The 17357-nt window shown below is 34.2% G+C and overlaps 1 protein-coding gene across 19 annotated transcripts in view; it reads right to left on the reverse strand.

The window, feature by feature from the left end:
• The window catches only part of Sox5 (SRY-box transcription factor 5), a 960532-nt gene that overhangs the window by 117857 nt on the left and 825318 nt on the right, over positions 1–17357 (reverse strand). For 16 of the 19 annotated variants that reach the window (XM_048787312.1, XM_048787308.1, XM_048787306.1 and 13 more), the window contains one exon: positions 5688–5811. In XM_048787312.1, coding sequence (XP_048643269.1) covers positions 5688–5811 — 124 coding nt within the window. The remainder of the gene's footprint in view (positions 1–5687; positions 5812–17357) is intronic. The other 3 variants (XM_048787303.1, XM_015498239.2, XM_015498237.2) reach the window with 1 other exon arrangement.

Consider the following 17357-nt stretch of genomic DNA (forward strand, 5'->3'; position numbering starts at 1 on the left):
ATCACTTTCTAAAAAATCATATGATCTTTCTAACATGAGCTCTGATAAATAGACAAATGGAAAATGACAATGGAAAGAGTTTCAAACTTGGTGATTCAAATGAAATAGCTAAGTTAAGCTTGTATTAAATCACACACACACATTTCCATTAACATTGTTCACTTCTGCTGTAAATGGTTATTATTTTCCTCAAAGGAAGTTAATTTAGGTGTGGCAGAGTGAGTCTGATCTTAGATAAATTATGGAATGCAATTAAATTAAATGCTGGGTGTGGTTTATATTCTTTTTTTTTCTTTTTTGAAGCAAGATCTGGTTTTCTGGCATTATATTATCTTGGAATTTATCAGTTACAAATAACTGAATGAGACAATATAGTGCTAGGGACTGTTTCATATTTAGTCTCACTTAACTGCTAAAAATTCAGGAAAAGAAGTTTTCTTTAAATTCTCTGCATCTTAATAACTTGCATAAAGACAAGTAGCAGAATGAGACAAAATCTGATTCCAAGTCATGTCCACTCATTTGAAGCACCTCTCAGCTTTCAGACGAAGATTAATTACTTCAAACAAACAACAAAATTGAATGCTTGAAATTATAGAGGAACTAATTGGTATGGATAAATGAATCAACTGTTTTTATAATAGTGCCCATAGTCCTGTATGTGCAAAAGAAATTTGTTATTCTATTCTGTGGTTGGCAATATGATAGTTCAATAATAATAATTTCCAGGTTAAAGAAAAGGTCACCATAATATCTAAAACAAATATATGCTAGACTAATCTGAAAGTTCCCAAACATTCTTGGAACAGCACTGGTGGCCCAATATTTTTTTATAGGACCCTTGGGATAAAAGAAATATCCAACCACTCATTGTTATTAAGTAGTAAAGTTCAAACAACTTAAATATGATAGTTTACATACCGTCAGAGAGATGCCTCTGTATTTTCTTTGAAATTTTAAAATATTCCATGTGTGTCCATGAATTAGTTCCAGTACCCTGGGAACCCTGGTACACAATCTGTGAACCATAGCACTAGGCATGTTCCTATCTAATGGGAGAGATTCTATATCTATAGCTGTGTGATGCATTCACACAGCTACATATAGTATATGTAGAAAATGGGATATTTTATTGGGTTTTTACTTTCTTGAAGTTTTTTTTTAATTTCTACATAAAATGTTTCCTTGTCAAAATTTCTAAAGCACCTAACTATAACAATTATATGGCTGGAAATTTTACACCCATACAGGAAGAACAGGGAGGGGCAGAGGGCTGAGGGCATCAATATGTGAAGAAGCTATGTGTTGGGGAAAGAGAACCAAAGTGGGAGTCAGAGAAAATGGTATGGACCAAACTGATGCCCTTCAACCATCATATCTTAGAAGTCCCTCTCAAATCTAAAATGTTGAGAAAACACCAACATGCACATTCAAAGTTAGGTCCCTCTCTTTAAAATAGAGTTTTTTTTCCCAAGATGAGCAAACATCACAGTGGTATTTTCCCTACAACATAAAAATTGTTTTGCAGGTATCAAAGGCACTTAACTTTTATTTCAAAAATATGTGCCTATACAAGCTCCACAGTGGGCACGTAGATGTCTGGCTAACTGGATTCCACTTAGACTTTCCAGAAGCAGCAAATTAATATGTTCTTGGATGTTTCAACCATGCAAAGTGTACTTGGACCACTTTGTTTTGTACACCCAGTTATTTTATAAATAAGAATTGAAGACTTACTTAGTTTTTAAAAATTCATTTAAAAGGCTGTCATGATTGTTTTCTGATAAAAATGAACACCCACAGAGAAAATTTAGAATTAGAATTTTAAATTTTTTATGGAAATATGTGTTTCCATAGAGTAACCTATATGACTGGGTTTAATCAAAAATATAATTGACAAGTTAAAAATACAGATTATTTGGCCAAATGTTTCCTTGAATATATTAGTCCCTGAATGGAGTGAAATGATCAAACCAGTGATTTTACATAATTATTTTCAAGGTCTCTACATGTTTGTGCATGTGCGTGAACACACATGTGAGAGAAACAGACAGGAGGGAAATAATTTATTAATATACTACTATTTTTACTTCCTCAAAAGTTTGCAAGTAGTTTTAGATTTTAAGAAATAAGTAGCATAAGCAGTAATAGTATATACATCCATAATGTATATTTTTGTGTTTGATTTAACTAATTCCAAATGTCCAAACAGAATCTGAGATTCTGACTTTAATATCTCAATATTTATGAATATTCACAGACAAGAGTGGATTCTAACATTCTTTAAAGCTTCTTTTCTAGTATCTAGTCAGTTTTCTCTGAAGTCTCTGGGTGTGTTACCATTAATTTATTCTAATATTGCTTACAGATGTCCCTTCTAGCAATTAAGAGAGACCCCACAACTATATTTTGTGCACCTCTATTCCACATCATGTTTTCCACCATTATTTTTCTTAAGGGAATAATCTCTCTAAGTCCAACTAAAAGTTTCTTTTTCTGAAAGTATAATATGTTGACTCAATCTACATTGATTAGGTTCCTCAACCTGTGCTTTTAGTTTATTTCTTATTTGCTGGGAATGCAGAAAGTAACCTATTTAATTCCAGAGATTTTTATTTACTTAATGTATTTTTATGGGGACACATACTCCAAATAAGAAAATCTATCATCAATATGTTCTATGAATGGATTGATAAATAAGACCTCTGAGTTTTTGTTACTTGACACTAACAGCAAGAAGGGTTGTTCAGTCTTTGTCATTGAGAACTATATAACATCACTCAATTAAAACAACAAGCATCCAGAGAAATCAGGCTGACAATTACTGCAGGAATGAAACAGGAAGTCCCACTGAAGAAAGGAGATGTCAAGATTTACTTCCCTCCCTCTCATCCCTTCCTGTACTGGGATTAGAGGGAAGAGAGTGGTCTATTTATTTACCTTTTCTACCCAGCTCCTCATTTAAACTGCCTCAAAGTGTCACAGGATCAATAAGGGTGGCACTTTCTTTTGCTTCTGGTTTCTGTTTAATTCGAGAGTTTGGCATGATGCCAGTTTCAAGCTTGCCAGTGGTGGTAAAAAAAAAATATTCTCTTTTACTATCAAGATTATAAAAGAAGTGATAACATTGATAATTTTTTTAGACACTGAAGATATGACTATCAAATGGTTAATATACTAACAGTTTTTAAAAGGATGAACTTTTCTCCAAGCCACATTTCATTAATACTGAACAAATTCAGCACTCCTGCTCTGTCAAACGGGAGTGAGGGGCTGCTGTTCTTGACCTTTTCCTGGCCTACAGTTATGCTATTGTTCATACTCAATGTGTTATTCTCTTCAGCACAATATTTGCTAATGGAACTTGTTTCTGCAATTATTTTAAATTTTTTTTTAAAAAAAGAGAACTAGTCTATATGTATATATTGCAGGTGCAGTCTGAGGCAACCCAGGATTTTTTAAAATGTCTTTTTAGTTGTTGTTGTTCATTTTAGTAACCAAGGTTACCAAAAACACATTGGCAACATGTGTTTAACGTGAAAAGTAATCCCTTAGGAAAATGGAAACAAAATTTAAAAAAAATCTTTTATGATTAAAAACTCAGAATTCAGTGTAACACTAGATTTTAAAGTTCCATTTGTAGAATTTAAAGTATATAGAATAAATGTTTCTTTAACTGTTTAAATATTTTGGTGCTTCTGGATGAACTGATGATTAACGAAGTTAGAACACTGGGAATTAACATTAAATAAACAAATTAAGGGTTCAGAATGAAACACAGTTTTAAAAGATCAAAAACAATACAAGTACATATTTTTATAAGTCTTAAGTTCCAATCACTTTTATTTTAACCCCAGAATTGCAATCTATTCATACTAAATGACTGTATGGTTTAAAAGTCACATCCTGTTTCTCCAATATGATATTGAAAACAGTTTAAAGACTGGGAATAACTATTAATATCCAAGGTGAAAAAATTCAAACATCACCCAGTATGAAACTTAGAATTGATTTTTAGTAATGCTAGGCAGAGTTTCATTGCAAGAAATGAATGGGAAAGTTTAGTAACATATATATGAGCTAGGTTCAAATAGCATTTTAAAATAATATTCTACATAAATTTCTAAATTGCTAATATTTCACTGATATTTTTCAATGGTGTTCTACACTTATCAATGAAAATACTTCAGTAAACTTGTTTTTTCTATATTTATTCTGGTCATAGTAATGATGATGTTTTAGAAAATATTAATTTTAGAAGTCTAGTCTCTCTTTGGAATATGAGTTACAATTTTTATCTAATAGAATTCAGGTTGTATTTGGCTATTTATAATTTTAAAGATGAAGTCTTAGTTTGTTTACAAACTAGCAAAGTGCAATATAAATTTGGGTAAAAAAAAAAGAGGAAAAGGCATATAAATTATATACATCTAAAGTTAGCAAGTAATACAGTTACCTTGGTGAAACTTCTTAGTGCATAAATGTTCTCTGTCTTGCTTGTAATAAGTGTTCATTCACTCTGATATGGTTTGAATATGAAGTGTCCCCCTAAAAAAGCTCCTATGTTGGAAACATGATATGCAATGTAGGAATGTCCAGAGGTGACATGATTAGATTATGAAAATTGTAAACCCTTCAGTGGATTAATCTATTTGATGGGTTAATAATTTGAATGTACTGCTGGGCGGTACCTGAAGGCAGGTGAGCATGGCTACAGCTAGAAAATTAGGTTACTAGGAGGGGCATGCACTTGGGGATTACATTTTGTCCCTGTTTCCTTTCTCTCTTTCTCTCTCTCTGCTTCCTGGCTGCTATGAGTTGAGCAGCTTTCCTCCGCTATGCCCTTGTGCCACGATGTTGTGCCTCACTCAGACCCAGTACAATAGAGTTGGTCCACTGTAGACTGAACCTCTGAAACCAGGAGCCCAAAATAAAATGTCCCTCCTTTAAGTTATTCTTGTCAGGTATTTTGGTCACTGTGTAAAAAAAACCCGACTAACACATTTTAAAAATAGTTGACTATTACGCTCTAAGTTGAAATACAGCAATGAATAAAACAGAATAAGCAAGTACCCTTGCAAACCTTACAATTAAAATGAAAGAAGAAACATGCAAGGATCCAAAGGAATCGTGGGAAAGAGACCTAGCAGACATCAGGCAAACACTCCTCAATCTGATATGCAAGAGGTTCAGGACACCACGGAGTGTAAACACTCCTGATGTATGTCCAGAAGGAATATGGTTTGTTCTACGAACTGAAAGAAGACTAGTGAGAAATTTGACTGTGAATATACAGGGGAGACACATGATGCTGGGCCAAGTAACTTACATTAACAGTTTGGATTTAGCTTACTGGGCAATAGACAACTATTGAAAAGCATATTCTCATTGTATTTATGAAAAAAATAAGACAAACCTCCAAATTACATTCATATTTTAAGATTATATTGGAAATAGAACATATGAAGCTGAATTATAAAGTGCTAGTATTGGCTTCAGAAGCAAAAAATAATCTAAGTTTTCATAAATACCAATACAATTCTTTTCCACACTGTCTATGTGTTTCCTCTTCAAAATAAAAATACTATATAGGAGATCCCATTTCTTGGTGTAACAGTAATATTAAATTGCCCAAGTCAAAGACATGCCCTGTACCCATTCCCAAATTAAAAATCAATGGTACTTACTGCATCCAGCCTTATAGCTGAAGCCTGGAGGGAGGAGGAATCCTTGTTGGGCAGCTGCAGCCAGTGTCCGTTGATCAGGAGGGAATACGGGGATCATTAATGGCGGCAGCTGACCTTGAACCTGCTGAACGTGATAGAGCGAATCAAAGAGTAGAAGTTTTGGTGCTCCATACTTCCCACCCTCCTTATTTCACAACCAAACAAAACAGAATTAAAATAATCAATTCTTAAGAGTCACATAATATTGAAAGTTTACAATTTATGAATAAGAGACCTGGAAAAAAATTCAGAGAACAACTAAAATGTTTCCCTTTCTTTCAGAGGAGACAACTGGTGCCTAAGAAAATTGACTTCCCCATGGCCACAGAGTTAGTCAAAACCAGGTCTACATCCAGTCCCTGGAATCCTGTCACAGACCCTCTGTATTATGCTTTTGACTTTTTGAAACAACTGAACCACTCCTTGAACCACATGAATTCTGCCATCTTTGTAATGTGCTCTAATTTGCTGGAGTCCCTTCTCAGAGTATAGGATTCAGTTCATACCAGTTAATAAATAACCCAGCACAATGGAATTACTGACTTCTTTGAACTGAATAAGAATTTTAGAAACATAAAGCAATGCAGTAATTTCTGCAGCTATGTCCCCCTATTGACTAATCGGGTAATTGTCATTTACTAGAATACCGAGGATTATTCTTTTCAAATAAATATTCAAGTAAGATCTCCCTGGTGAACATGATTATTGGCAAGTGTTTGTCATTGGGTATGTGAATGAGAATTTAGGATCATATTAAAATCACATATCTGACACTTCATTCCCCTTTACTAATCCTTCCACACATTGGAAGTTATTTGGAAATTATGTAATAAGTGCCTTCTTTGTGTAAGAAAATGAGCTAGGCATCAGGGATATGATAGTGAATAAGACAAACAATATACAGGTCCATGAAGCTTTAATTTTAGTAGGGGATATTGGTTAAAAAAAAGTAAAACACACAAAAATAACTACATTTGATTCAGAGAGTAATACTAACAACGCCTCTCAGACCTGTTTCTCATTGGCATTACACGTTCCTAGCTTTTTTATGAATCTTCTAGTTCTCATTTCCCACTTTAAAAGTCCACCTCCAGTTTCTCCTTCATTTCATCTTTCACAATCAAACAGCTATTTTCGAGACTTAGGTTGGTGAATGTGTGGAGTGGGGGAGGGCCTTGGAGCAGGTGGTGAAAGAGGAAGGGAAAGGGGGGGAAAGAAAGAGAGACTGTAAGAATGGGAGACCTGTTTTCAATAATGACTCCAAATTGTTAATCATCCTTTTGAGAAAGGGTTTTCCACCTCTCTCTGCCACTACAAAGGAAATGACGCAGGGGATGAAACTCTAATGGAAATGACAACAACTAGGGAAACAAAAAGATGGTGTTTTATGGTTAGAGATGAAGTTTGTACCACTACAACCATCATTTTAGGATACCAGGGAAGAAGGCAAAAGCTTATGGAGAAACCAACTAAGGAGGGACTCCAAGATTAGAGAATGTATGTTGAGCAAGTAGGAGGAATGAGTAGCCTAAAGCAAGAGACAGATATCATAGGGTGAAATGGCACTGGGGCTGGTTCAGCCTGAGCAGAGGATGCAGGCAGAAACACATAGCAAAGGAACAAACAACAAACCAGCCACACTGGTTCAGGGCAATGGCCAGGGACTACATCTTCTTCATATTTCATACAACTCTAAGTTGTATAGCTTATATAGCTTGTCTCCTCATTTCTAAGACCCCATTGGTTATAATATATATCATAAACTTTATAAGAGCCTTTTGGAGAGAAGAAGGAAAGGGAACCTCAAAGGAAATATATACAAGGGTGGGAAGAGGCTTCCATATTCCAGGTTATATTGAAATTTAAGGTAAACTATGTTCAGAATTGCAGGAACAATAGATTCATCTTTTAGCATACCAGTTCTTAAACTGGAAAATATATAGCAAGCTTTGAGAAATCCCAATGCCCAGAATCCTTCCCAAACCTAATAAATCTGAATCTCCAAGGTTAAGATCCAGCCATTGGCCTATTTTAAGTCTGATGATTCCAGTGGCCATCCAGGGTTGAGAAGCACTGTTTTAAAGAATGTTTTTGGTTTCTGTCAACAAATTGTTTTGTCCTTTACAAAGCACCTCTAGCTATATAATAGTGGAAAGGGAGACTCTCCCTGATTCTGGTACCCACAAGAATAGTAATTAAAAGTTTCATTCCTCATAAATTTCTTCTATATGAGTCTGGAATCTATATTTTATATTCCCTTCTTGTTTTAAAATCTTTTGATGGTTTTCTTTCATCTGGGAAAAAATGAAAAAAATCCTCAGCATGGTATTCAAGATTCCTCACAATTTCTCCACAGTCCATTTTTCCAGGGATTTCTTCTGGCCCCTTCACATATCCTGCAGTGTTGCCCCAATGGATCATTAAAAGTCCCTTGCATTATCTACCTTCTTCCATGCCTGAGTGCATTCGATGGTACTTTTTTTTTCTGATTTTAAGTAATTCCTCATTTGCTTTTCTTCCTGGAAAAAGAATGTGTTCATTCTTCAAAGACTTTTGAGGCTCATAATGTAAAGCACTTCCATGGTTTCAACTTACAGGCAGAAAGAGCTGTTCTTACTTTTACTTTAATAAAATGAATATAATACTTGTTGTGTTGAATAATATTTATACAGCATTGAGTCTCTTCTGTGACCTTTAAGTACATTTAGGAAAAAAAGCTATAACTTGTTGCTTAATATATATTTAGAATTTAGCAGTTATAGCTATGACATGTACCAACAAACTACAAATAAAGAAGCTGAATGGATAAAATAGTTTCATCATCCTAGTTAGATCTTCAGGCACCAACTCCAAATGTCCGCAAAAGGCCCTAGAAAATTTAAGTTATCTAACAACCAGAAAGGAGTATATATTCACCAGAGAAGTACAGCACATAAAGTCCCAGTTGCTTTGTGATCCTACCCTTCAATTATGTCTAAATGGTCTTAAATATCATGATATGCCTATGACTTTTGAATGATGTATGCATGAACAAATATAAAAGCAACCCAGAAATATTAGAACTTTATTATATACTTTTTTAATGGACAGATATTCCTGCCTATCATGTTCTAGTACCATGCTGTTGTAAATACCATAGCTTTGCACTGTATTTTAATAATGCATAAGGCTAGTATTATATCATTACTACTTTTTCCAAAATATTGCCTGGATTTTTTCAATTAATTTTAGAATATTAGGTAAACAAAGAAATTTATTAATTGAAAAATGTTTGGATGACCAAGAAGGTTATGTGTTTCAATTTATTCTAGTCTCCATTTATTTTATATTAACTAAGAAGTTTCTTGGTAATTTTATTTCTAAGGTTCTTTGTCTTATAAAAAGTGTTTTATTAGCATTGCACAGGAAATTTTTCTTAATTTTATTGTTTAATTGGTTATTTGTATATGGGTATACTTGTGAATGACAGTTTTGTCCAGTTAGTTCATGTATGACTTTATATATTTATAACTTCATAATTTAAAATTTTCAGATACAAATTTTAATATATTAATGAATAAGCTGCAATAAATTTGGGAGCTTTTATTAAACCTGTATGGTTTAAGCTCTTATCGTTATAAATTAAATTACTGGGTGCATTTTGTTTTAATAATACAATCCACTTTAATGTCTAAATTTTTCAACAATGACATGTAGAGGTAACACAGTTTAAAGCACAGAAAGACTCTAGAGCTTATATGAAGCAATGTTGTCTTTGTGCTGATAATGAAATAAAACCCAATTTGGTCAAATTAATTGTCCATGATCCTACATTTAGGGAAAGCAAGGTTACCATTGGAACTACATTTTCTAATTTGTACTCTAGCACTTTCCCCTGCATAGTAGAAAATGTAAGGGACGAGCAGGGGAGAAAAAAAATGTGCACTAAAAGAAGAAGCAAGGGGAAAAAGGAACTAAAATGAAAAATTACACTAATTTCACAGTCCTAACAATAGCTTTTGTTTAGACTATTTTTAGATTCTAGTATATTGTACTATTAATAGTCTGAACAAAGTAAACAGTAAAATAAATATAATCCAAAATATGTGGTTAATCCATATCTGTAATTACAAATATACATCTCAAAATAAAGTCCTAATTATTTGCAGATTGTGTATTTGTAAAATTGCCTATTTGATAAGATTTACTTGTACTCTAAAAACAATACTAATGGTGCTTTCATGGTCACTTGCAGACCTGTGAAGAGCAGTGAAAAACTGTATTGATAATCCCACTGTTTGAAATGCTCGTAAACCTGTGCTAACATGCAGTCTAGTGTTCTGAAGTGTAATGTGCACTGTGGAGAAAGTGGACATGTTAGGTAAGCTTCATCCAGACATGAGTTATAGTAAGGTTAGGTGTGAATTCAGTGTTAAAGAATTGGTAATAAATATTAAATGAGCTGACTTGAAACAGTAACATACATGAAACAAGGTTATGGATGGATGGGCTGATGAAAATGTTATGACCAGAGGCTCAAAGAAACCTGTAAGTCTCCAGTAGGAGGAGGTGTTCAGTATTCATTCATTCAGTGTTCATGGCAACATTATAACCATAACTAACAGAAATAATGACAACAACTAAAATTTCTTTATCTTAATTAATATTTAGCTCATTGGTGCTAAAATTTAGCCACCATCCGGAAGAAAAGGGATACATTAGATCAAAATGATAAAATGTTTTCTGGAAAAATTTTAAAACTAATTGACAACAGGGTTAGTAATTCATTCTATATATTTGCTACTTTTGAGCATTACTAGATCCTAATCACTACTAAATTCATTTCCTTCTTTCACTTACTTTTAAACTCCTAATTAAGGTTAAAAATGTGTGACATTTTTAATTAAGTTTCAATAAAATACTTTTGTCACAAAATCTGAGTCTTTTTTTTTACAGAGGGCATGTTATTTACAAATTAGAATAAATCATAATAAATTTATAAAGCTATTTTATAAAATTTATAAAATTTATAAAGCATTTCCTGTATTTTTAAACTTCAAATAAAATATTATGTTTTAACACTTTTATACCTGTAGCACCTGATACTACATATAGTCTTGCACTTTAAGATTTTCTGAATTTAACACAAATTAATCATATCACACTTGCAAAGAAAAAGTAGATACCTTTCAATTTTCTAAGTTAAATATTTCATGTTTAATATAACTATTGCATTGTAAAACCATGTGGTTGCTTCCTAAAATTAACATGTGAAGTAGATATTTAAAATTATTAATATGGCCTCTAGTTACATGAGTCTATTTTTCAGTTTATTTTTTTCAAACAACATTCACTAGTCAGAGTATGCAATTTTGGGTTAAAAGATGTATTCATACACCTGATGCTCCCTAGGTCCTTCAAGCCTGGTAGGGTAAAATGACAGATCATTATAGCAAACCACCATAAATTCAACAATAGAGACCTGCATAGGTTAGGGGGCAGCACAGGAGGAAGATTCCTAACACAGTCAGGGGATGTCAACTAGGTTCCAATGGAGGTAGGAAAAGCAAGTAGAGTGACTGGAGAGATAAATACACCTGAGCTAAGCAAAGGGATGGCGTGTGCAGAAAGAACTGTAAGCAGAGGGGGAAACATGAACAAAGAAATGGGGGCTAAAAAATCACCATGTGAAGGAGATACTCGGAGCATTCTGGAAGACCAAAGATGGTAGAGGGAACCAGTAGTGAGAAGTCTGCCTATACCTGTCTGCCTATCAGGATAAGAAACTTGGAATTTCCGCCTAGGTTCTGGGACATCACAAGTGATTAGGTAGGGTGGACAGAATACTCTGGTGCATATATGGAGAAGAGAGCCCAAAGGCCCAGCATAGAGGCCAGGTAAGAGGCCCATGCAAGAGGAAGGAAGAAGGCTTGATCTTTTGCAGTTACAGATGAGGTGAAAAATCCAAGAAATATTTAGGTTAAAAAAAATAGCAAGACTCAGAGGTGACAAGAATGACAGAATCAAAGGTAACATCGATTTTATGTTATTCTATTGATGGTGGTATCAAACAACTTAAAAAAAAACACAGGTGGAGAGTTAGTTTTCATGCAAAGATGACAATAGTTATGGACAGTGATGAGTTTTAAGTGCCTGAATGAGTTTCCTTTGAAGATTTCTTTCTAGCTGAGGTACATTCCTGTCTGAAGCTAAGGGAAAAGATCCTTAGAGGCTCTGGTTCTGGAAGTCATTAGTTGATTAGTTCATTAGAATGAACTAGATAATCTAGAAAGGATCTGAGGTATAGAGAGAAGAGCTTAAAATGAGCTTGAACAGAAAGGACAGAATAGAACTAGGATAAAGAAAATCCTGGCTGGGATTACATGGCTGTAATCCCAGCAGCCTGGGAGGCTGAGGCAGGAGATCACAAGTTCAAAGCCAGCCTCAGCAACAGCAAGGTGCTAACCAACTCAGTGAGATCTTGTCTCTAAATAAAATACAAAATAGGGCTGGGGATGTGGCTCAATGGTTGAGTGCCCCTGAGTTCAATCCCTGGGACTCCCCCCTCCCCAAAAAAAAAATCCTGAGTACAGAGGCATAAAACAAACAAGGGAATTTCAAGGTCACACACATGAACTGAGTGAAAAATATAGCAGAAAGAGTATTTTTAGCCATCAAAACAGTGTCTCTAGGAATTGATAACTAGAAGCCATGACATCAGTCCATTAGAAAAGAGGTTAGAAACCAGATTGCAAAAAAGTTGAGGACTGAATGACTGGCAAGGAAAAGGAGATGACAAATGTAAACTCCTCCTAGGAAGTCGTGGATGAGAGGTGCAGTGAGACCTTTGATAGGAACAACTGAGGGGGGGAAGGTGAAGGAAAGGCTTTCTGAAGAGAACTGCATTTTGAGCACAATCATCTTTGGCTAAGACATCGAGAGCTCTAAGTACAGGAAAGCAGTGAGCTAATTGGTGTGTCAAATTTCTGAGAAAGCTAGAAGGCAAGACAGAGATGGAGGGCTTAGTTTCAATAGGAGCCCCACATCCTTCCTCTCTGGAATCATGAAGCTATATAGAGGAGCAGAGGCACACACCTTTCATAGTAGGGAAACTGGAAGGTAAGAGAAACCAGACCTGATAGAAGACATATCCCCAGGGAGGAAGGCAAGGTCATATCTTGGAAATGAGGGGTTGGGACTGATGAAGGGTACTGGGCAAAGGTAAGAAATTTTAGGGTGGCTATTGTAAGGAATGAAAGAGAAAGTTAACGATAGGCAACTAAAAAGAGGGATAGAAAACACTAAGGACTTAGATGAGGCTACATGAATTATAATGCTGTCAGACTTCCTGTTTCTGTGAGTTTCCTAGAAAGTGTCAAGTCACTCTAGTTGAGGACCAGAAAAGGTAAATTCCAGCATTTAAGTTAGAGAAGAGGAACACAGTTGCAGAGAAGACATTCAGCAAGGATTGGTTATAAAAGACATTGAAACCCCTTTTGACCAACAATGGGCTCTGGGCATGAGAACAGGAATAGAGGCCTGGGAGGCATCAGAATTCTCCAAATACAAGAATCAAATACAGGAATCAAAGGGCTGGAGGAACTCCTTGGTCTCAGGGAGCAGGTCTTGTGCCGGTGGGCTTCTGAGAGAGCTCCAGTGGCACAAAGTTTTGATAGGAGATGATTTGTTTAAACTATGCACACAAAAGTTAAAACAAAAGGAAGCTGTATGGTTGAAGTCAGCACAATTACAAATAAGCTGTAATATCTGAAACTTCTCAAACGTTCCTCAAGAGTCAGTCCAATGAGTGCTATAGTGTTCAAGCACACGTCACCCGTAGGGATTAGTTCACCTACAGCTGAAATTCAGTCACCTTCAGTGGGGAGCACAGCAGCTGTTTAGAAGCACACAGCAATACTGCACAGCCATTTCTGAGAAAATGAAGAATATAACATCCAAATGAGATTACAAGAGGGGTTTAGGTAGGCAGCATATAATTACCCAAACTGGAGTAACCAAGATGACAACGCTAACTTTCCACCATTAGCAAGAAGAGGCCTGGGATCTTCAATGACCACTAATAGTCTGTGACTCTTCATTTCATATAACAGAAAGTTTATTTGTCAGTTTATCTTGCTCAATGCAATGGTCTTTAGAAAAAAAATTAAAAATAAAGCAGTAAATTTATCTTCCAATTAATCTACTAGGAAGACTAAAGAAAATCTCCTTGAGGGATAGGGGAACATAAAAAACATTACTAAAATTGCAATCCCTGCCTCTCACATCCCAGCAGTCACATTGCAATTGTATCACCTCTAATTTCATTTGATTCCAGACAAAGACAAAGTAGCCATATTCTTTGAGAACAAAAATGAACAGCCATGTGGATTTTTTACATAGTACTCTTCTTCGGCAAAAAGCCACAGAACTTTTTTAAAAAATCGTTTCCAAGGATGAAAGTGACTTTGCCAAGCAAAGTGGCTTCAAAACAGGCCTCAAAAATACTAATAGAAAGACAGATGGTTCTACTAAGAGCTTGGCTGCCAAAATGAAAAAAAAAAAGATAGTAAAAAAAAAAAAAAGAGTGATGCTATTGAAGCTGACTGCAAAGTTATCTGATGACTACAAATACTTTTGTCCCACTGCAAGTGCTAACTCTGCCTCCAGGGCTGATATAGCCAAAATACTAACTTCCTCACATCCAATCCCCCTGTACTCCCACCCCTCCTAAATAAAACCTGTCAGTGCCAAGCCCCACACACAGCACAAGCATGCACTTGATTCTGAGTGACTGCTCTGGAGAAGCAAAATATTGCATTGAAGAACTCCTATTTAGGAACAGACCCACAAGGAAAATTGCTTTTCTTTTCAAAACTGCCTGTCACATTTTCTTTTTCTAATTCCCCTTTTTCTCCTCCTCCCTGTCACCAAAGGGCCCCTGGGCCCTATGAGTTTAGATGATACAAACTCAATTTGTATAAAGGCAAGACGAAGCACCACAGAGAGGTGAAGATAGTTTGAAAGGATAGAGAAATAATCCAGTCAAGACACAGTGCAATTTTCTTTCCAAACTACTACTACAATAATACCTCCACTTTATTTCCTTCAGGGCAACTGTCATTTCTTTTTAACCAGATTGCTACTAGATATAATGGAAACTGAAATATTATATGGTCACTGACTCTTCCTTTCAATGGCTCATTTCACTACTGCAGTTTTACTTTTGCATGATGTGCTTATTGTTGGTATTGTTACTAGGATACAACCACTTTCAAATGTTTAGAATTAAGCCCTCTGTCACTTTAAGGCAATGATATTTCACTCTTGATTCTATGCAGGTTTGACTTAAATATTCTTCTTCTCTAATAGTTGACTTTATTTTCAAAACTGAAGTACTGCATTCTTATAAAGCACCACTTTAAGATACATTAAATTCATGTCAAATTTTAACCAAAATAATGACATTCATTATGAATATAATAGACACTTAAGCAAAGGTTATTTGATGAATTTAGGAAAAATCCCTGTTTATTAGCACAGAAAATTAATGGTGGCAACAAAAACCAAAGGTGGTGTAAGTTCAGAAATCAATTGTGAAGGAAAAGGGGAGAAACACAGGCATTTCATTTGCTACAGAAAGTTTTAAGCTGAATAAAAGATTTCTAAAAGTTAACAATTAAAATGTCTCCAAGGATGCACTACTTAGAGTTTAGTTATCATCCTAATATCATTGCAATTTCTTAAAACAACATTTTACACAGCTGTTGCTTGATAGAATCCAAAATTTAATGAACTTTATTTGTTTTATGAAATGTATGTGACCATTTGTATTACTCATCAAGCTTCTTGAACAAAATAGCATAGTCCAAATGAGTATGCATAGTACAAATGAGTGTGCATGTGTGTGTGTGTGTGTGTGTGTGTGTGTGTCTGTTCACATGAAAAAAATCAGGCTTTAAAAATACTAATGCAATCTTATTTTATATCATGGGTTAATATGTCAATTGCCAAGAAAATAAAGAGAAAACAAAATATAATGGCCAGCATAAAATATAATATAGTTTTCCATTTATATTTCTCAGGATTCCATGATTAGAAAATATAATAAGATTCACTATTATTGATTTCTGATCTCTAATGTTTGCTCAGTGGCTTAAAATATAAAGTTATTAGTAATTTTATGCAATATTAACTTCAATTCCACACAAGCTCTTTCAAAAATTACATCTAAAAATTATCAATTGGGACAAGAGGTGAAATAAGGATTTCTTTTGGAGTGATGAAAATATGGTGGAATTAATTATGATGGTTACAAAACTTTGTGAAAATAATGAAAATACCTAAATTGTACACCTTAAAAGAATGATTTTATTGTATGTGAATTCTATTTTAATTAAAAAATAACCACGACAAAAAAAACCTTACAAAAATGTACCTTCACTACTACCTAATACAGGACTGAGTGTGCTCTGATCTTGTCTTATATTAGATATGTTTTGTACTTTTATAAAGCATTTACAAATGTTAATTCCATTTATATTTTATCCAGCCTCTTGAAGATTAATTGTTCAGGTGTTGCTATTTTCAATTTTGTTAATATGGACAACTAATTGGTAAATAACTGATTTTGAGGACTTAAAATTTGATCACTGAGTTAACCATAAATTCTTTGCTTCTTTCTAAAACTTAAGAAACAAAACAGTAATTTTCTAAAATAAAAATGCCAATTTGCAATGAGTACAAAAATATTGTGATAAAATACATTACCATATATTTCTCAGTTAAAAAATCACATGGAGATAATATTCAAAAGATAAAAATTCTATATTTTATACAAAGGGCAGCATTTTTATTTTAATTTTTAGCTTTATATTACATTTTATTTTGCTTTATGTTTTCTACACAAAATATTTTTGGATTTTTATATGTATATGAATTTCTTAAGTGATATGAAAATAGATTTTAAAATAGAGATGAAACAGAACATTATAGTACTGAGAATACAGTGGTAGGATTTTTAAAAAAATTTTTTTTTGTAGTAGGTGGACACAATAACCTTAATTTATTTTTATGTGGTGTTTAGGATTGAATCCAGTGTTTCACATGTGCCAGGAAAGTGCTCCACTGCTGAGCCACAACCCCAGACCCTACTGTGGAAGGATATTTAAACAGAAATTGCCATCCTGTGCTGTTTGATAGAATAATAGGAAAAACTTCTATAATACTTGACTGAAGAAAAATCGAAAATAAAATAAATTTTTCACTCCAATGACTAATTTCCATAAAAGCATGTATTATTAACATTTACTTCAAAATTTCTTGAAACAATTTCTAATTATTGTGACCTTCATTGTTTCTCTCTTACTGGTATTCCCTATACCACAAGTATTTATTTCATGTAATGAACAATGGACTATGAAATCTTTTAATATTTCTATTTCCTACCTATCTTGATTTACTCTTTTTCCATAAATTTAAGATTATTTCCAACTAAGAAACCTTTTATTATTTTATTTGTACTCCAATTGGAGACTACACTGAAGAGTGGAAAGTTTCAACTGAATGCCCATTAATAAACTCAAACATATATGTCAACTAATTTTCATTGGGGACACCAAGAATGCCTAATGGGGAAAGGAGCAGTCTTGCCAA

Source organism: Marmota marmota, unplaced genomic scaffold (assembly GCF_001458135.2).
Source record: "Marmota marmota marmota unplaced genomic scaffold, marMar, whole genome shotgun sequence".
Lineage (NCBI taxonomy): Eukaryota > Metazoa > Chordata > Mammalia > Rodentia > Sciuridae > Marmota > Marmota marmota.